A 21,475-nucleotide genomic window follows, 5' to 3' on the forward strand; every position below is an offset into this window, starting at 1 on the left:
CCAGACCAGCTGGTCCAGCTGAAGAGTGGCTCTGAGCTGGCTCCCAAACGTATGTCTCGTCCTTCCGACATCTGTCTCCTCTGGGCTCCTGGCTCCGACGCTCAGTGTGAATGTTCCCACAAGCGATGCTGCAAATCAACCAGCTCTACTGTGAAACAGTTGAAAGAGCAGATCTGCCCTAAGTGGGTCACTGTGTTTGCTTCCCAGGTTGCTCCATTCAGATGGGCAGTTGAGCCAACAAACTAAGGTCAGCTTAATCCTTGTGCCAAGAGAGTGGTGAGGAGTAGCTAAGGACAGGCTGAAGGTAAAAACCTGCCCAGCTGCAAACTAAAATAAAAATACTTAAGAATAACCCAAACAACATTCAGCTTGGAGCTTCACCACCTGCTCAAGATATTCTTCACTGAGCTGAATAATGTCTTGGCCCGACATTGACTCTACCAGACTGAAACAATCACACACTCACACCCTGGGTCACACAGAAGGCGTTATGAAGATACACATTCCTTCACCCTTCCACACGGAGGAGAGGATGTTCTTGAGCAGCACAGGCTGACAGACATCAGGCCCTACCCTCCTAATACGCTCGGCAAGCAAGTAGCCCGTTGGCACGTGAGCTGTCTCACTCAAATGAACTCAACTATTTGCTGATGAACATTTATTAACATGAGTAAGTGATGCTGGATTAGATCCCTGCAACGCTGTAGAGTGAGTTTGGGGACATGAATGTAAATCCAAGTACAAAAAACCCAAAAGGATAACCTGAAACAAAGGGTCTTAAGCAAATCCAGATATCCACTAAGATCTTCTTTATCCAAGCCCATTGTGACAATGACACAGTTTATCACAATTCTTGGTCTCAGCATACCTGTAGACTTGTCCTGACTGTCACTACCAGCTTCAGCCAGGAAGGGAATTTTCCAATCATTTTGCTCAGGAATGATACTATAGTGTCTCCATAATCTGGCTTGTGAAATTCAGCCTCATTTAAACCATCGATTAATATAATGAAATCTTCATCAGGGATCTTCCTCTCTGAGAGAAAGAGAAAAAGAAAAAGCATTTATTGGAAAGGCTATGTACGCAACTATAATGTACTGCAAAGTCACTACAGTGTTTTAAAGCATCATGAGATAGTGCTAAAGAAGAAAAAAAGACACAGTAGCAGCACCTTTCTTATGATACTTTAATTGCATATACACACAGAGGTAGGCCCACACATCCGCTATTTCAACTCTTATAAAATATGTATTTTAGTTATGACATACACAACTGTGATATCCCACGGATAAAACAGCTAGTCCTCTTTTTAAAAATTACCTCTTCCACAAAGTCCGATGTTATTTGATGTGAATCAGTATCTTTCTGGTAAGTTTTAATAAACAGATTATTAGCGGTTCTCTATAGTTTTGGTGTTAAACTCTCACCCTGATGTCAGCCTGTCTTAATTTTTGCAACTGCAGAAATTCACCTCCCCAACATCTCTAGATCCTTCTGATCTGCACTTTGGGCACTGGTTTCTTGATCAACTGAGGTCTGGGCAAGTGTTTTGAAACAGAAGCAAACCTGATTCACAGGCAAAACAATTATTTGAAGAGAGTAAATCATCAGCCTGCACACGTGGGGCTGGTCATTCAACATTTTGCAGGTTACAACCTCTGTTCAGCAGAGACTGTTCCAAACAACTCTGAACTTCCAGTATTGTAAAGGAGTTTGATCATGAGTCTGTAGCCAAACCTCTTCTATAAACAAGTCAGGAGGAATAAAAAAGATCCTACAAAAAGCAAATCACGGACTTCTTCAACAGGGTAGTTTTGCTGCTGGTGAATACAGTAACCAAATTGACGTAGTCAATGAAGTCAGTGTTTCTACGTCAGATGCTGAAAGCTGAGTATAGCTTTATAACTAATGATATAGATTCTTTTAGACTTGCACCTTAAGCTCAAGTGGTATCTTCTCAAAGGTAATTTTGCCTAATAAACTCAAAAACGGGTGGGAAACAAGAGTCTATTGTTGGCATATGCTACTAACATGTACTACAGAGTCTGATCTGTACAAAGTTTGCTCTCCTTTGTGAAGCCTGCTATCAAAAAGCTCAGTATTCCCAATAGCAGGTTAGCTTTTCCCTTTGACTTTAAATTGCATCAGGAAATTTTCTATAAAAACCCAGCACAAAATGTTCATCGATGACATGAGCAGTCTGCAGTGTTCCAGGGAGAACAGAAATTCGTAAACACCTTGTGTTCCATACTGCTGAGCATCAAAATCCCATCTTGTCCTTGCCTTACGTTACCAAGTTGCATTTATTTCCTAACAGGCTGTTAATATCCATGTGAAAAACACATTTTGCACTAAAATTACCATAGATCCTTTTTCAGTTAACTTCTCAGTAAGATTATTGGGTACACTAGAAAATACACTTTATGACTCTCTGAAATCTTGGAGTGAATATAGTGCCTGAGTTTTATACCCACATCTCATGTTTCTCATAAAGCCTGAGGGAGAGAGGAGAAAGCAGGGAGTAGGGGAAGAATCAGAACTTTGTTCTCCTATACATTATTTAGATTCCTTGAGATTAAAAAAAAAAAATGTATTTGAGAAACATGAATCTAACTTTCTCAGTGACATTAACCATGAACGGCTGCGCAATACTTTTGTCCCAGTAGCATTAAAGCTTCAACAGCACCTTGTAAAAGACCTGCTGATATATTTACAGAGTCTTAAATGTTATATATTTTAAAACCAATTTCCAGACACTGTTCATTTTGTTACAAAACACTTGGTGCAAATTAGCTTGCCAGCACTCTCGATCAGCAAGGTTGAAAGATGGGAGTCCTGATCATTGGCTCCACTGGAGCTGTGTTGAGTGCAGAGCCCAAGAGGAAAAAGAAAAGCTTTTATATAAAATTTTTCCACCCCCCAGACCTTTGGACCAGATGGGGGTCAACCTGCTTGGCAAGAAAAATAAGCATCCTCCAAAATGCTCTGAATTCAATAGCTGGAATACCTCCCAAGGAGTTACTGTAATAACCACAAATTATTTTCCTTTAGAGCAGCGGTTCCTAAATGTATTTTTTTTTGCCAAGAGTGTTGGTAGGAAAGAGTAGCCATGCTACTCCTACAGTGACATTTCTCCATGCCAGGAAAATGAACTGCTGTCGAGCTCTGCTGGCTCTACGTGTGCTTTGTGCCTGGTGGAACCACACGTGTTGGACCCAGATGCTGCTGCTCAGAGTTTCGACACTGTGTTTTGAAGAGCTGATTTGAACAACAAGGCTTTGAATTTGGTAGAAGATGCATCTATTTCATGTTGGCTCCTACACTGTCATATGTAGGGTGGTAACAGAAAATTATCTGATTTATTTTTGCAGCTACCTTGTAGCATGCCGTTTTAATAAATACCATTTTGCAGGACAACAGAGTCCCGAACTCTGCAACGCTCTGACGGTTTTCATGGCAACGAGCAAAGATCTTAAATTTAGCAATTGTCACAATGAAGTAGTTTTATCTTGCAGAGGGAAGAAAGAAAAGGAGACAAAACCAATGCTGCATCAGAAAAAGCTCTGAAATATGTAATCAGTGTAAGGCTTGTTACCAGTTGCCCTAGAAGCTTTACACAGGGTATCTTTTATGGTATCAGCTCTTTTGGTGAAAGCTACAAATTCTCAAAAGCCCACTAAATAATGGCAGGGAAAGGGAAAAATGTTCACCCCCTAACCAAATAAATCAGAACACACTGCCACAAGTAGAGCTGTGCACGGAAATTGTTGCTTGTTTTCACCTTCAGGACTGCGAGGCCACAGTTGGGATGTGGAAGAAAGCAAGAAAAGAGAAAGCCAAATGCACCCTTGTCATTAGCATTTCATCTATGGCCCTGAAACGCACACCAGGAGGAGAGGGGTGGTTAACCCCTCACTTCCAAACAAGCCCGATGGCATGGTCTCAGCTTCTCCAGATCTCACCTCTTCCCTGCAGCTCTTCAGATGCGATGCAGAAGGATTAGTCAATGGCTTTGTTTAAACACCCAGATGCAACTAAGCAGCATTTTAAAAATAACAATAAAAAAAGTGTGTGGGAGCTCAGGGAAAGCGTGGGGAATGTCATTACAATACCTTTGTGCAGATTTTCTAAGGGCTCCAGGACTCCCCTCCGGAAGGAGGCCATGGGGTCTTGCACGCAGGACCTCAGGCTGAGCATGCTCTGCAGGTGGGGCTCTCGCAGGAGCTGCTCCCTGTAGGCAACGAATTGCGGCGAGCGGCAGAGCAGGGCGGCCACGTTGTGCACAAACTCTGGCACCAGGCAGGTGTAGGCATTATCAGCTTGGCAGTAGTGATAAGCGACAACCTAGCAAAGAGAAAAAGAACAAAAAAATGCATCTTCATCAGATGCGAGTCGGGCAAGTTGTTAAAAGCAGCGTTTTTCGTTTGGTGAGTTTGATGTATTCCGGCGGGTGAAGTCTTTAAGAGTACCGAGTGTTAACTGCCCGTGACAAGAATCCAGACGAATCGGTTGGTAAAAACAGGCACTGATCCTGAAAAATGACTGGACCTGCCGCTTGAGGAATAAATGAAATTAAGCGGTAGCTGCTCACAGAGATGGACAGTGACAGTAACTGACGTATCGGAAGCACCACGCTGAGCAGGGAGCGAGAGGATTGTGCTCCAAGCTCCATTTAAGGACTTGGCATTGGTAATAACTTGTGATTGTTTTCTTGAACTTATTTTTTATTTGCTGTTTTCAAATGTCAAGCTCTGTAGAAGCAGGCAGAGAGCACTGGCTGAGTACCTTACAGCAAGGTAGCATCTGCGAACGACACATGCCTGTGAACGGGGAGGGGAATGTCATGCTTACTATACATTACTCATCCACTGTGATCCCACTCTTCATTCAGAAAATCAATTCAATTTAAAAAAAAAAAAAAGGAAACCTTCCTCTCTTCCCAGGTCACCTGATTTTCCCAGCTCCTCAAACTCTGCTAGAACCCACTAAACTCTGCCTACTTATTAAAATAAGCAGAAAACCAGTGATATCTTCTCAGTTCAGTCTGCCAACTTTCCTATTTTCTTTTGCAATATTAAAAAAAGGCCCACAGAAATCTCTCTTTGCTTGTAAAGCACTCGGCAGGCTGCTCCAGTACCGCTCCATCCACCAGCTCCTCCTGCTCCCTTGCTGACACAAGCCTCCTCGTGGCACTGCCTGGCCATTTGGCGTGAGCCTCTGCCAGGTCAAAAAGCTTTTCTCCAGCTCTCATTCACTGAGTTTTCTTTTCAAATGTCACTGATAGTATCCAAAAATATCCCCGCAAGACAGATGGGATCAGTTTTGTACCAAATCTACCATTGCCCTGGAGCACTGTAGCACAGAATACAAATATTGCAAAATAAACCACATTTCTGAATGTGGAAAGGACAATATAACTGAGGACACTGCACCCACGAGCTTTCTGTGGCCCCTCTGGATGCTTTGTGAGCTCGGATGAAACGTGGCCTGTGGCTGTTGGCCGTGACTAAGGCTTTCTGTCTTTCCACCTGCAATAACCAGCCCTCGGTTCGCAGCAGGCTCCAAGGCGGATGGGGTGGTGTACCCAGCCTCTGAGCTCTGCCACTGCGAAGGACGGTACCGAGAAATGAAAACATCAGGCTGTGGGGTCTTCATACGTTGCTGGCTCAGCACCGGCTTTTCATTTTAAATAGAAATATATGAACTTGCCGATGGGGTATTATTTCCTTTCACAGTCAAAATGAGGTGTGATGCATACAGTGATGATAAAGGTAGGCTGTTATTTCAAGCATCAAGCCCTAATACATGTGCTTAAGCTTTAATGGATACCTCCAAATTCCTAACAGAATTTTTCCTACCAGCCAGTTAAAATATAATGTATTCCCTTAGAGAACAGCACTGGGTAAAGTAATAATAAAGGTAGTGATTTCTTTTCAATAATCCTGTTTATTTGGGGATTATAACTTGTGGATTCCACAGTATAAAGTTCTTAAGTGGCCGTCCCTTGATAACAGCTTCTCAGTAACAGAAACCATATCGCTGTACGCAGAGCTCTTATTTCCTACACAATAGATGTGTAGACACACACACAAAAAAGCCTCCTTTTTAAGAGAGCCCAATTAACTTCTTCCAGGAATCTAAAGAGCCACGTCACGGAAAAGGGGACATACCCAGTACCCCACGAAGGGAATGGTCACTGCTAGATATTGGGACATACACACAGTTACAAGTCAATTCATTTAAGCCCCTTCAGGTACACTCTTGATCCTTGTGCTGGATTTACCGGTATATTGACTAAGCCTTAAACAGTAGGATAAATGCAATGCTTAATAAGTGGATCTGAAGCTAAACCAGTAAGCAGTGAAGATTTTGGAAAGGCAACCAAAGGAAAGGCATTACGATGTTCTCAGAAATGCAACTGTGCCAAAATTTCATCTTGATGTTATTTATTCTCTGTGACATTTTCTCTATCTTCAAATCAAAGGGAGACTGCCAAAAGCCAGTGCTGTAAGCTGAGCCTGGTGCTAGAAATCAGGCTCCTCACTTACACAACCAGAGTTGAGTGGGAAACAGTTTTCTCATCCTGTAAAACTTTTCAAGGTTTCAAAGCATTTCCCTGTTCCACCCTTGGGAATGGGACCAAAGTTAACACGAAAAGTGAATGAAAGAGACTTCAGGACAACCAATGGGTTGGTGTGGACGGGGCTCATCCCCAGCCAGATTCAAACCCTGTTCTTTCTTCCCCGTATTAGGTGAATGCCTTTAATACCCAGCCACTAACGCTGTGGGGAAGGTCTCTTTCCAATTATTTCACTTTATATACTTTAACAATTGCTCAAGGATCCAGCCACAGGGATGGATTACTATCTCCCCTGCTTAGGATTCTCTTCTAAGATACAGGAGACCATGTCCAGACCTTGCTCTACATCTGAAATGACCACTCCGTACGATAGTTGTAATTCTGGGGTGTTATTAGTCTCTCCTCCCTTTTTCTTGGCTGGATGAGCCAAGAAGTACATCCAAGAAATAAAAATAAGAACTTGTATAGCCTGAAAATAAACTTTTCATTGAGAAAGGTGTGCTCTCAATAAAAGCTTCATTTTCCACAAATCAAACTACTTTGCTTTAAAAAGCTGCTTAAAAAAGTTCCAACCATCTCTCATCGTAAACAAAATCCTTGAATTAAACATTTAATTTTATCTAGAAACTGTGTTACAATAAATGAGATGACCAGGGAACAGCATGCTCTTCCAAAGGTATGGGCATGCCCGGATGCTGTCACCAGTAAACATTTATTTTTGTCTGATACAATTTAAGGCATAATTTTTCTAATCACAGTTTCAATTTGAACTTTGTCATCACATAGCACAAAACACTACAAACATTAAACTGGACTTCCAAAACTTTTAAACCTTTATTTCAGCTATCAGGTTTGTTAAATGATGTTTACAAAGTTGGAAGCTGAGAAGTTCCCTGCTTTTAAGTTTGATTCAATTTAAATCACAGGATCTCAAACATGAAGTATACAACGGCTATATGCAACCCTAATGCAAAAGAAGTGGATTACAACGAAGGATGGGAAAAGTAACACCTAGATCAAGAGAACTGTTCAAAATATCTGCTTATGTCATTTTTGTAAGGGCTGAGAATGCAGTTTTGACAAGTTGAGTGACTCCATGCTGAGAAACCAAGGCATTATGTTGTTTGTATTAAATATCAAATGCCAAAAGTTACAAACTTGTATAATTTCCTTTCTTGCTTGAAAGGGAGCTTCAAAATAATTCACACTTGTATGATGCATATTTTACTTCCAATGATTACCTCCGTTCCTAAAATGATTTGGAGAGTCTAGCTGGCTACACACCAAAGAAGTACATTTATCATGAGCTTTTGGTAGCCAATTTTTTTAAACAATAATTATGTGTTATAAGGCTTGAGAAACACCAGACGCAGCAAAGGCAGAGCACTGCCTCTAAGAGACCATGGCCAACGTTGGCCAACCTCCAAGAACCATGACCCATTCTCCCCTGAAGTGGGATCAAGGAGCACCAAAACTCTCACTTACCCAGAAATGACACAAACTTCATCTTCTCAACTGCTAAAGCAGAATTACGAAAGACATTATTCATATTCTCTTTAGGTGTTACATCCAGTAGGTCTTCAGGAGTCTCTTCTCCCAACCTTTCCAACACCAGCCATCCTACTCTCTCCTTTCTGCCACAACCACTTCCATTTCTCCCTTCATCCAGCCTCACGTAACCTTCACCTTCCTACCACCCTTTCTGCTGTCCTTCCATATGGGTTCACTCCTTCACCCACCTCTTTCTTGGATGCAGGACTTGGCAACAGTGTCCCATCCTGACATGCAGACACCGTACATCTTTCCTGCAGTTCTCCTCCCCACGCCAAAATGCTTTTCTAAATCATGGCCGTGCAAACTGCACCCCAGATCTCCAAGGCCAAGCTACCAATTTCATCTGGCTTGTACTACACTGGCATTTGTATTTGCCCAACCTGACAGGGATTTTGGCTCAGCTGAGCAGGTATGGAAGAATTCCATGACATCAGAAAAAAAGGAAGGTTTCCTCATATAGGTCAGAACCTATTAAAACAGCTTCTGGAAGAAAAAGGAAGACACGTGTGTGTTAAAAGCAAAATGGCTATTCCAAGGATAACGGAAAATGCCAGTGGACGAGGATGGGGACAGCTGCATGAAAGCAGCAGGAAGAAGAGGCTAGAGAGGGCAGAGAGAGCAAAAAAAAAAAAAAGAGGCACAAAAGAGATTGTGTATCACCTATAAAGTACAGAGGGAGAGAAAAGACTGAACTGTGAAGGAGGGGAAAGAAAAAGAGAGAGAAGGGGGAGAAGATGATATGTCAGGAGAAGCAGGAGATAACAGTAATATGAGAAAGACTGGAAGGACAGTGTTGAACATCAAAGGAGAAAGAGGGGCTGAAGATGGCTCAAGGGAAATAAGTTATTTTTACTTAATAGGACAGGCCAATTTTAAGCAGTTCTCCGGCACAATTTGTGAAAAAGAATATCCTCCATTTAAGAAGCATTCCTCTGACATCACGCCTCTGGTGTGATTTGACTCGGCTTCCTTCTGTAAGCATGTCATGCAAGGAGGCCATTCTGCCAACCCCCCCCTAAAAGGGCCAACCTTGCTTAATCCTGAGCTCACAGCAACACCCCAGTTCCTCCAGTGCTCTTAAACGGCTTCAATGTTGTATTTTAACCATATTTCTGCACCTGGTAAGATTTATCTCTTTTTGACCCATACAAAGTAGCTTTAAATAAATTCAGTGTAATGCTGTTACCTGCCAAAATGCTATTTGCCAGGCATAACATTGGTTGTAATAATGTAAATGGAAATCAGCACTGCTGTATTTTATCCATTGCACATGACTGTGCATGTATGTGGTGACCCAGTTTATTGGGAGCATTCATTACTTTTACATAGCCGAGTACACCAGTAAATGCCCTCTGAAACTCATTAGTGTCGCAGGGCATCAAGGCTCAGCAGTAATGAATCCCTCCACCTCTGCATAAGGTAGGAGTACTCCCTTTCTTTTCATACGCCTGCAGCAATGATAACGACGTTTTGGCTTATGGCTTGGAGGATGGAGGGGGGAAGAGCCTCTGAAACCACCAGCCGTGCTCAGCATCAGCTGAGTGCGCTAATGCAATGGACATACAGCTCCTCCACCAGCTGCTCTACATAGGGTGCGACCCATTAGCACAGCAGAGCTGGCTTTCAGGTCCATTTGTTTAAGTGCTGCTACCACAAGCAACCACACAGCATCCAGAAACCCAAAGAATACAGCTGTTCAATGGGTTATTTAAAACTGTGTAGCCAATCCATTAAAAATCCTCTGCGAGTAAAGGATAAAACCTTCAGGGAACATGGTGAAGGTGACCCTAACCAGAAGGGACACAGTTCAGGTTGTTTCTTTTGAACTGCTCTCACCTTGGGCTGTCGTACCTCTGAATGGTGCTGGTGCCCCTCGCTGAAAGGCAAAGGTCACCTAGGACACGCATTTGTGGGTCAGTATTTTTCAGCACAGGCGCAGGTCGGTAGGAAAGCCTCACATTTCATTTCTCTGAGGTGAAGGACCAGCTCTGGACAAGCAAGGTCACCCTCCGGCTGAGATGCGTAAGCCCAAGTTATACATTGCCCAGCATCATTTGGAGACAGAAAGGTGGCACTGCAAGGACAGCCACGTGGTGACTTAGCAATGGTCACTCACCTCCCCTGGCCAGAGCAAGTAAAGTCGAGAAGTATTTTAATGGATGAAAGATTAAACAGAAAAAAGGCAGAAAACCCACGGCGCAACATGGGAGAGGTGTGGAGTGCTGCCTTTTAATGGGATCTTAGGTTTCAAAACCTTACTGTTCATATTCACAACTTTTTTTTTCAGTTTCACCTTCCAGTCATTCCGTGATAGAAGGCAATATGTTTACAAGCACTAAACAACAGTAGATGGGTTTAACAGTTACATGAAGCTATGTATTCAGCTATATGTGGTTAGCTCACCAGGAAAGCCGGTGTGCATCTATCACAGCGAAGGAGCCAAGTCTAGCTTGACTCGTTGGCACTGCAGAAAAACTGGCAGCCTGCTCATTGTCGGAAGGCAGACTTGAAATAAATTCAGGAATCCCGCAAACTTATTTCCATGATACATGCATATATATTAAAACAAAAGACTAACCAAGCAGTTTTGCCAGAAATGCTTATGTTTTATTTGCAAGTGTCGAGATGGGTGTTGCAACATGAGTAGTTTTATTCATGACTTTTGAGTTTGCCAGATCTGGCAAGACAACCTCTCTTGTCCTTCTTCCCTGCAGGCCTCTCTACTCCATGCTGCAGTACAAACCCTATTGAGATAGTGGATGGAGGAAAAACTGCAGAGAAACTTCCCCAGCGAGGACAGCTCCAAACTCCACTGCTGAGAGCTGGGGTCTGACACACGTCCCCATACTCCTCACCACGACTGGTGGGAAGTCCATCAGCAGTCACTGCCTCAGCTCCTCCTCAGAGGCAGGAGAAGACAGTGAGTGAAAGGGAAAAAAGGGGCTTGTGCCAGCTCAGTTCCCAGCAAGAGGATTAATGTTACCTTTAAAATTAGGAAATTGATTCACAGAAATCTCTGCAAAGAAGCTATTAATATTGACATATATTTAATATTTTCCTTGCAAGGAAATGGAAGGCAAGGCCTTTACCTCTTGATGGCTCAAGTTTCCTGGCAGGCTTCTTTCCCTGTCTAAATAACAGCGCTCAACACAATGCCAACTACAACCTTGAACGTGACCCTGATGTGACAGCAAGGCTTTGATCTTTCCCTTTTAAAAATGTTCTCCCTCGACACATCCAAAATGATCACTAGGAGCTGGAACAGGACAGTCAGAGCAGACTGGGCTGATGCTCCACGTAAGTTATACACAGGCATTATTGTACTTCCAGTATTTTCTCCACTAATCTCTCAAGGCAGAATCACTCTGCTTCCACTTACAAAATCTCAGTAAGATTGGCTGTTAGGAAGAGAAATGACAAAAGGAACAGAGCAATCTCAATTTTAAATCCTTGTTTTCTCTCATTCTTTCAGGAGAAACTACTGCAAATCCTGAAAAACATCCAACCCTTCCTACCATGATCAGTACTCCTGTGGCAAAAGACTCCACTTCCAACCAAAGAGAGGGCCTGAGACATGAGAAATCTCAACAGCTGCCCACCAGGGTCTGGGAGGAAAGGAATTTTGCTCCGTTTTTGATGTTTTTCTCCTCCTAGGACCCACTCGTGAGGATAAATTCAGGTAACTCCTACACCAGTTGGATACAGTTTGTTTCCTGGTGCAGTTTTTGCAGGACAAAAAATCACACCTGATACTGGTTTTGCAAATGGCCTCATTTCTAAGCATTTTTCTCCTCCGTTAGTTTGCTGATGAACACTGAACTAGAAATCATGGACGACTTCAAACTGCTCCCTAAGAATACAGCAAAATAATGCTCTTTTCCAGCATGGCAAGACTGAGTGAAGCTCCTGCTAGGCAGTCTTCCGTTACTTATTTCTAAAATTAACGATTTGTTCATCTCTGACAACAAGAGCTAAAAGCAACCCTTGCCCCCAAGAACCTACTGCATGACAAACAGGCAGAAAAGTACAACCCTGAATAATCCAGAGGAGGAAAAGCAACTGTTCACCTTTCATTTCTGTCATCATCAACACACAACTTCTGAGTTTTGGGATAAGTGACATTTTCAGAAGGAACGGAGTGGGTGAGAGGGACGGCGTGCTTCCCACTAGCGTTCTGGAGCCTGCGCCAACCATTACTTAAGCCTGTTAGAGTATTATTAATCTGCTTTCGTAACGATCTGCATTTCTCTAGCACAATGACCACGGCACAACCTGAGAACATCCTGCTCTGCTCAGCGCAAGCAGAGGTGGAACATCTGCGCATAGCTTTATCCAGCTCCTCACATATGTTTCATATATCTCCTAAAATATTCCTGACAATTGTGGTTGTCCATCACTGTCAACACGTTCTTCCCTACTTCAATTCTGACTCTAGTCTTAATGCAACTATAAAACACACATGTCCAAGAAATACTTTTCTAACCAGACTAACGTATGGGTCAGTCTTTCCTTCACTTCCTTGGGCTCTTTCTTCTTCAGCCAGTTGAAAAAAAAACTTTTAAGTAGGCCATCAGCAATTCTTTTTTTATTCCACAGCTACTGATACAGGAATACGCTGCTCTCCTCTCCCTTCCTCCTGCACCAAAGGACATTCCACTTTTTTTTTTCTTCTTTTCTTTTTTAGATTAGACTTTGGAGAGCTTTTAGCTTACCTATGTGAAGGGTTTTCCTAAACTGTCCCCAAGAATGCCTGTTGGAGAATGTGGCATCAGACATTCAGATTAGGCAGCTAAAATATTTTAACCAACTATTTTTACTATTGTCTATCAAGACATTCAGTGTATTTGCTCTGTTTAAGAGTTCAGCATCTTCAAAGCCTCTTATGAACAACAAATTCTTATGATCTCTCAAAGGCAAGTTAGATGCGTGTGATCGAGTTTCTGAATGAGGCGATCGCACACAGAACAAAGAGCTCAACACTGTTATTTTAATGGATTTTCAATTCTGTTGCCAGGTCAGTAATCCTTTTTCTCCCAGTGTCACTCAGAGACTTCAAAAACCACAGCTGGGGTGGAACAGTCAGTGTTTGTTTTATCTAGGAGGACATCATACAGCATGGTTCTTTCTAAGCAAATCAATTTATCTGCTGTCGACAGCAAGTATTCATCAGCAGCGATGCTGAGTTGTACTACTCAGGAGGTTACTAAGAGTGCACTAGGCACACGACTTCCAGCTATTAATTTGACAAACATCCTAAACCATTTTATTTGCCTTTATTTCCCTTCCTGAGGCTTGATAATCCATCAAACTCACTGTAATATGCTGCACAGTAGTTCTGGAAAAGGCTCTGATGCAATAAAAACAGAATTGTTGTTTATGATCAAGAATCAGCAGCAGGAACATGGAGCTCAAAAAAAAAAAAATCAAACAAACCAAAAAACCTCCTACACTTTCAGAAAAATTTCCCTTTGTGGTAGGAAATGAAGCTCTGAATCAGGATTTAAGCACATGCTTTATTTCAATCATGGCTTCACCCAGGCACACACTGCAGCACTACCTGGAAGACAACTGATCTTCCGAATTGAGAAAACCAAGTAACACCTAGTTACATATTCCTTCCAGCATCACATATCAAAGGACCATTATCTGCACAGATCACTTTTCTTTTAATAGGCAGGGAAACGGAGGCAGATGAGATGCTGGTCTCCAAGGATCCCAGCGAGGCTAACGGCAAAGCTGGGAATAGACCCAAGGTCTCCGAATGCTGTATCAAGCCATGCTGCTGCTGCTCTGACTCATCCCAGGAACTGTTTGCTAAACAGTACGAAGCTTTTCAGAAGTTTCGCATGCTGTGTCAGCTATTTGGGTAGAAGAAACGATTCCAAGTACTGTTAAGGTCAACTCATCAGCCTTGGCATTGATCTTTTCATGAAGGCTTAACATTTGGAAGCTGGTGACAGTTATTTCTGGAATCTGCCTACATTTACAGTAGTTGAGATTTATCGGGAGATTAACAATCATACTACATATCTGTAATCCTGCTGCTAGCACAAGAGGTAGTACATCTTCCTAACTCACTTGTTATGTTCTGACCGCAAAACACAGGGTTTGTTTTGCAAAAAAATTTTGGCTAGGGGATGAGCAGGGCTTTAAAACCCTTTCCCTAAAGGGGTCTGCAGCCAAAGAACAAAGACTTTGCTTGGTATTTTCCTCTCCAAAGTGGGAGCAAGCAACAGGAAAGCATTAAGGGCTCGCATCCCCTCAAAAGGTGTAGGAGGAGCAAGATCCTTGGATTTCAAAGCAATATAATGGCACCTTCCCACCACCCAAAAGTAGGGCTAAATCTCACCTGTAGCTGCAAATCTCACCTACAGTAAGTGATAGTGTTATATACAATCCACTCTTGCCATAACAGCAAGCGATTTGTTTATCGTTCAAAAGGTTATGATCTGTTTTGTAGACTTTTCCAAAAAATGCCTAAGCGCACACACAGCGGTAACGCTCACAGTCTGCGCCTTTACCCACTGTAGGATAGCTGCTCTTTTCAAAATGAAACACCGGTGAAACGCTTGGCACTGCTGTTTTCACTGTTGAAGAAAAATTACAATTATTCTGGTAACTATGTCATATCATAACATTTGTAAGGATAAAGTACGATGGCTGGGAAAGATAAACTCTCAGAGTAGACGGGAGTGTATTTGATGTAATGGGAATTTCATTTTACAGAAATAACTTTCCTAGGGTAATAAAACTTGTTCCAGAAGTTCTTCTCTAAACTCTCACAGTAAGCATTTGAACGCACACATTTTCCAGCGCACCGAGTGATGTAAGGCAGGAGACCTTCCAACAGGTTCCATTAAAATTGACATTTTCCCAAGGACCAAAAAAATCCCAAGACAAATGTTTCCATACCTGTGAAGCAAGTCTCCGCATGGCCTCTTCCTGGCGCCGGCGCATTTCAGGAGTCCCCGGGCAGCTCCCACTGGTGATTGACGAGTGAGCAGAAGGCGGCTGGGTTAAGGGCAGCTCTCGGTTTGCATCCACATCTGTCCCAAGGAAAGAGGTTATGAATTGCTACAGGACAAGCACAACAGACATTATTATTACGGACTAGGCAGCTGCTGTTTTCTAGCAGGTCATCCATGGCAGTTGAAGTACTTTCCACAAATGCTCTGGTTAGGATTTCAGGCAGCAAGAGACTGCGACACCGTCCAGCCAGGTCAGAGGCTTGCCAAGAAACTTCTTTTGGAAGCAGCCCTTTTGGGAAGGACCGCTAAGATAAAGCATTGAGCTTGTCTCATTCATCTTCTCCACTGTAATTTCACTGACTTTAAAATAATCACAATAATTGAGTGAATTGTGCACTCTCGAAGGTATGCTCTATCTTCAAGTTTGGTATATTTTAGTGCAGTGCTCTCCTACTCTGCAGTTCTGCCAATAGATCTTCCCTTGTTATGAACAATCGCTGGTTAATTTGGTTCCGAGTCCTCCTTCAGCGGAGACAGCCGATTTTTCTGAATTATGTACCTATTTTATAACATAAATAAATGGAGAGCCACAGCTAACATATCCATCTGAAGCCTATTAATGTAATCAGAGGGGGAGAAGCAGGAGCAGCACCAGGATCTGGAAAAGGCTTGCAAGCAAATAATGAATTATGCTGGAATCATCTCTGTCAAGTTTAACTGCTTTCTATTGCATTTTAGTGGTTTCTTTTGCCTGGCAATGCAGAAATTTGCTTTACCGGTAGATTGCTACAACTGTCCATTCACCTGGCCTTTGTGGATAACATTTTCAAACCACTCTTATTTTCATTCATAGGTACTCATACTGAATATTTTTGAATGACACTAAGACATGCAGTACTTGATGATGTCTAATTACTGATTTCTTTATTTTAGGAACGTTTTAAAAGCAACAGTCCTCTTAAGCACAGTCTGTACTAGCAGAGGATTTTCCTGAATGGATTGCTGCAATGCATCCTTAAGCTTGACTTGAAATCATAATGCAAACAATGACCCATTTAATGGCAAACAACAAAGGAGGACGACTGCCTACATAATTAAACCCTGAACGTGTTAGCAATGATGCACAGTCTTGATTTTGACCATGCAACACCACCTTCACCTGTTTTATTTTTCTGAGACAGGAATTAAGAATATGAGGCTGTATTTATGCCAGTTTAATAATGCTGATAGCACAACTGCTGTAGTATAGTCAGGTCACCTGCTTGGCATTTATTATTAAACATAGATTTTACTAAGCATAACAGATTTTTTTTTTCAGCATGTGAAAAAAAAAAGAATCAAAGAAATTTGCAGAATAATTATTATCTTCTATAGCTAGCCTAGGACTTCTGATCTCTTTAGGAAATAAGGTCGACTTAGTTGATTGATTCTGCACCCCCTAACTAACACTAAGGAATCATTCAGCTTTCAACTTCATAGACATACCAGAGTGCCAACTAAACAACAGCATGTTAGGTGTGACCAAGGATCTTCGTCCTTTGTGCATGAAAGATGCAGGGCACTCTCATTTGAAATATCCAAACTCGTAGTCTGGAAACAGTTAAGTACAGCAGTCTCTTTAATCGCCACAATCCCTCTAAGCAGACTGGGGAGACACACAGTTGGTGCACTGCAGAGCTGCAGTTAAAATATAGAAACAAGCCCTGCCTTTCACTACGCATTGTTCATTTAGCTCTGACAAGTGACACTATTCAACATGCCAACATTTGGTGACATTTCAGATATTTCAACACGGCTAAGAGTACTGGATTCCAGTAAACAGATTTAACTATAGTTTCACTGAGATACAGTGACCTAGACCCTTAAAGATACCTTTAGGTATCTAACCCGGTATTTTTAGTCCTGTCTTATTCACTTACTGAGAGCTGAATGATTTTAAAATGTTGTCATCCCCACCTGCAAACATGTCAGCACAGAGTGATGTGAACTGGATGGGACCACAAGAGGTGGAGCAACCCTGGGTGCCGAGCCTACATGGGCTTGCGACCCACCCTAAACATTAACACTATGATAAACTGAGATAAACAAACCATCTGGGAAGGAGAATGCACCGGCACGGATTTGTAATAATAGAATGTTGGCAATTAAAATTGGAGTCTTCCCAATCAGAGAAAATCCGTGATGTTTCTAAGTCAGAGAAATAAGAGACAGGCTATTCTGACTCTTCAAAAAGAAGATTTGGAACAGGAGCAGTATAAATATTGCTGCCAGGTGCTTCCTTTGCTTGGCAACAAAGACTAAGCTGATTTCTTGGGCCTGAAGAGGAATGGGATCTTTTCGGCCAAAACTGTTAAAAAAGTTGATGGAAAAGTTCTCTGATTGTTGAAGATCTGTGTGCTGCTATACTTACGTTTTGGAGAGGCATGTGGGCTATCGGAAGCAATCTGTCTCATACGTGTGCCGTGGCAGCTGAGCGCAACCAGTCTGGAGATGATGGCGGTTTTTCCAAATCCGATGTTCCCAACGATCACTACACCTCGGTTGACGCTGGCGTTTGAACTCTGCAGCTGCGCATCTATCTCGTGGAACACCCAGTCCCGGCCAACGAAGACGGACTCAGTGGTGATGCTGGGCACCTCGAAGAGCAGTGGTTTCAGAGAGATGTCGGGAGGTCTATAAGGTGCGAAGCGTACTATAAAGAAGAAACACAGGGAAAGAACATAAACGTCAATGCTAACAGTAAAACTACAGTTTAGAAACTGCTGTTTAAACTTCCTTAGATATCTTTTCATTGCAAAAGGCAAAAAAAATACAAGCTTGTTTAATACCCACAGGTTTGTTGTTAAAAGCATCTGGCCCATTCATAGCATTTTCCACCAAAGGAGTTCAGAGAATCTTACAGGAAGAAGTAGTTTACAGCTAGGGAAAGTGTAGCTGGAGAAATGAAATTTCTTGCTTTAAGTCACCATAATTAAAGGCCCTGCCACAGGCAGAACGGTACGCTTTCCAAGGCAGCTACCCCTGTGACACAGTATTGTATGTCTGTTCAATATATAGATATTTAATATGTCTGTTCACCTGTTCAATCCAATGAGCACAAAAAAAAATCTTAGCACTTAGAAGTGTTAAATCAATCTAAGCAAAGTTATTTCAGCTATTCTAAGGCATGTAAATGAAACCAGATTGCTGATGGGATTTTCCTGTATGGCAATTAAAACATTTTCTCTTTTCGCAAGGAAAAGCGGTGTTACAAGCAACATAAAGTTAACAGGGAGTGCAAGAAATACCTCCCCAACAGATCATGTATGCTGGTGCAACGCTAACACCTAAAAACATGGATATTGATCATGTTACTTTTCCCATTTTTTTATGCATTAGATTATAATAAAACATACAACTAAACCCAAACCAGCCTTGAAACTTTTTCAGGAACATTTAGGGGTGGAGGGAGAGGGTATTTGCCATTCTTTCCATTTGGCACAACCTATCTAGGGAATGCACACTGAAAAAGAGTAACAACTATGCACAGATCCGGTGCAAAGATGCTATTAGAAAGATCAACTCATATGGTGCGTTCCGCCCATGAGATCTGTAATTGGGAGATGATACACATAAATCTATTTAAAAAAAAAAAGTGATGAAAGCATTTTGTGCCAGCAGAGACAGTTGCTGGATCTTCCCACTTTACCACTGAAATGGTTTCTTAATTAAAAACTTACAGAAGGTGGCCACAAAGACAGCAGGTGATTCCCACTCAGGGGGAGGTTGGTCACCCTGCGTGTTTTAGCTGCAGACTTTGAATTTTAGAACATAATTCCTTCAAGTCAGGGCTAAGCGATGTGGATGGAGCTACATCTGTGGGACATGATTTCAGACCTGGACCTGGTATGGCAGCTCTGAACACACCTTCCAACTGCAATACGTGCCTTGTACTTGACATTCAACACATATATTTAAGCTGATGTAATAAGCTGTGGAAAATTTGAGCTGTGGATCACAGAAGTTGAATTCAATTTGTTCTGAGATCATATGGCATGCTGAAAACGAAAACAACCATACAAAATCTAGATGTCTTCATAGCATATTTTAAAAGAAATCCCATGAAGCCACAGAGGAGGAGTTCCCTGAGCCGGACTTCAGAAGGATTCTAAGTAAAAAGGCTATCCATTTGCTCAGTGTTATCTCTTGGCACGATCACACTCCCATCATTTACATTAGCTGCTTCCAGTGGAGACCATTTGGTTTCTTTGAAGTTTTAAAAGCCCTCAGGCACTTAAAAAGCATAAACATCATTCAGCAACTGCTGACGACTGTCATTTCTTCACCCGCTCACCCTCCGCTGTGGTGGCTTAATCCCTGTGCAGACCCCCTGGTCTGGCCCGAAGGCCCTCAGGGGTACAGATAATGCTACTGCACCAGACTTTGTACTAAACTCATTGAAAATAGTTTATCAAATTACAACAGTGGGATGCTTTATCTGCATGGGGAGAGGTTATAGATGTGCTACCACCCTGAAGATCCCACTGTAAATATAAACACATGGTTTTTGAACAGACCAGCGTGCTGTGTCAAGCTCTGCACTTTGGGATGAGCTCCACTCCCAGGCCGTGCAACGAATCCCTCTGGAAGCTACAAACCATGCCGGCGCCTGCTCCCTCCCAGCATCCCTCCCCCTGAACCAGTCTGGCAGCAGCAAAGTGTTCCCCCCAACTCCGAGGCTCTGCCGCCTCTGCCCCAGCACCACCCCGTCCCGTCCCCGTACCCCGACTCCGGCACTGCACTGGGCCCCTCTCTGGGGGACCGCTGAACCGATGCCCGCGGCTCAAGTCACCTTGAAATCCTTCACAGGCCTGACCAGGGAGCTGATCCATTAAACCAGAGCTGATAAAGGGGCTGGGATTTAAGGTTACACCAGATATGCCTAAGGAAAATAGCTTGTATTTAAAAATGTTAGGGATTTTGAATTTTTTTTTTTTTTAAACTGATACAGAAAATGCTGCAGACAGGAGCAGTATTTTTATTCCCACTTGAAAATGATGAATGTGCTTTAAATTTATCCTAGGGTGGAGATGGCTTTTGAATTGCATGAGCTCACAAGCAGCTCGTTTGATTCCCCTTGCTGGGGTCTGTCACGCGAGCGCAGCAGGATGTACTGGCACGGGAAGATGCTGGAGAAGCAAAATCGCTGGCGGTGGGAGGGGACGAGGCAGCGGGGCTGCTGCAGACGGCGGTGCCGAGGCAGCCCTGGGGCCGCGCGGCCCCACGTCCCCATCACAGCTCCTGGCTGCAGCAGCACCAGCCTGGCTCTCGGCGTCAGCAGGGCTGATGGGCTTCCCACCAGAGGATGGCACATCACACAAGCAACAGCACATGGACGTGGCAGAGATAACCAGCTGTAGTGGTCCGACTGATGCAAATTAAGCGTTCCAGCAGTGCATTTGATGAGGGAAATTTTTTGTTTGTATTATGCCACCAATACTATATATAGAAAATAAAAAAAAAAAAAGAGAGACTCCATTTGGAAAACATCAAGCTGAGATTTGTGCTTGATAAGCTACAGCTTTACTTTACTTGTGCGTGCGTGTATATACGTGATACGTCCTGTTAGTGAGTGAAAATGTACAATAATACTCTTCTGAAAGCCAGAAGTCTAACAGGTACCAAATGGTCTCAGGGCTTAATGCAGAGACAAGACTGATTAAATATAAAAGCTATAGGATCCAATGCTCCTGCTTTACATGGTGGAGACCTGGACTCAAATCTTGGATTCTTTTCAGAGGTGCAAATGGCTTTGAGGTTATGTGACGCCTACAGCTTTGACCACAACACCCCAAATAGACAAAGGATATCCTAAAGATTGGTCTTTATCCAAGTGGACAAGAATATACACATCTTGGTTGTCAGCTGGGAATAGCATATCCTGTCCTAAAAGAGGCTTAACAAAACCCCTGAGAAGAGACATACCCGCTTCTCTACCTATATTCAACCTTCCTGCCTCTCCAGACCTTCCAACACCACCAGTCGCTGACCACAGCGGACCAAACTACTTCTCCTGACAAGCCATTCCACGACCTCAGGCTTCGTAATCTCAGGGCTCCTGGAGGGCAGGGGATGCTGGTAAGCATCTCGCCATTAAGAAAACACGTACTGCCACATTGGTTTGGACATGAGTGCTGAGAAGACACTTTTTGTCCCACCAGCCACCAAAGTCACCTCCACGTGCCAGCAGAAGACATTTTATTTCACCACACCACGTTTTGAAGACAAATGCAGCATCTACGTTTTTCCTAGGTGGACTGTCGAAAACGTTTATGAATAATTTAAGACTGCCATTGACTAATTGCAAGCCATGTGCCAGATCCTCATTCATTCC

The 21,475-nt window shown here is 42.8% G+C and overlaps 1 protein-coding gene across 1 annotated transcript in view; it reads right to left on the reverse strand.

Annotated features, from left to right (window-relative positions):
* Positions 1 to 21,475, reverse strand: part of TANC2 (tetratricopeptide repeat, ankyrin repeat and coiled-coil containing 2) — a 206,759-nt gene that overhangs the window by 46,472 nt on the left and 138,812 nt on the right. The window contains 4 exon segments of the mRNA XM_009334881.1: positions 869 to 1,035; positions 4,113 to 4,344; positions 15,047 to 15,180; positions 17,513 to 17,794. Coding sequence (XP_009333156.1) covers positions 869 to 1,035; positions 4,113 to 4,344; positions 15,047 to 15,180; positions 17,513 to 17,794 — 815 coding nt within the window.

The sequence above is a fragment of the Pygoscelis adeliae genome, unplaced genomic scaffold, assembly GCF_000699105.1.
Source record: "Pygoscelis adeliae isolate BGI_AS28 unplaced genomic scaffold, ASM69910v1 Scaffold112, whole genome shotgun sequence".
In the NCBI taxonomy this organism is placed as follows: Eukaryota; Metazoa; Chordata; class Aves; order Sphenisciformes; family Spheniscidae; genus Pygoscelis; species Pygoscelis adeliae.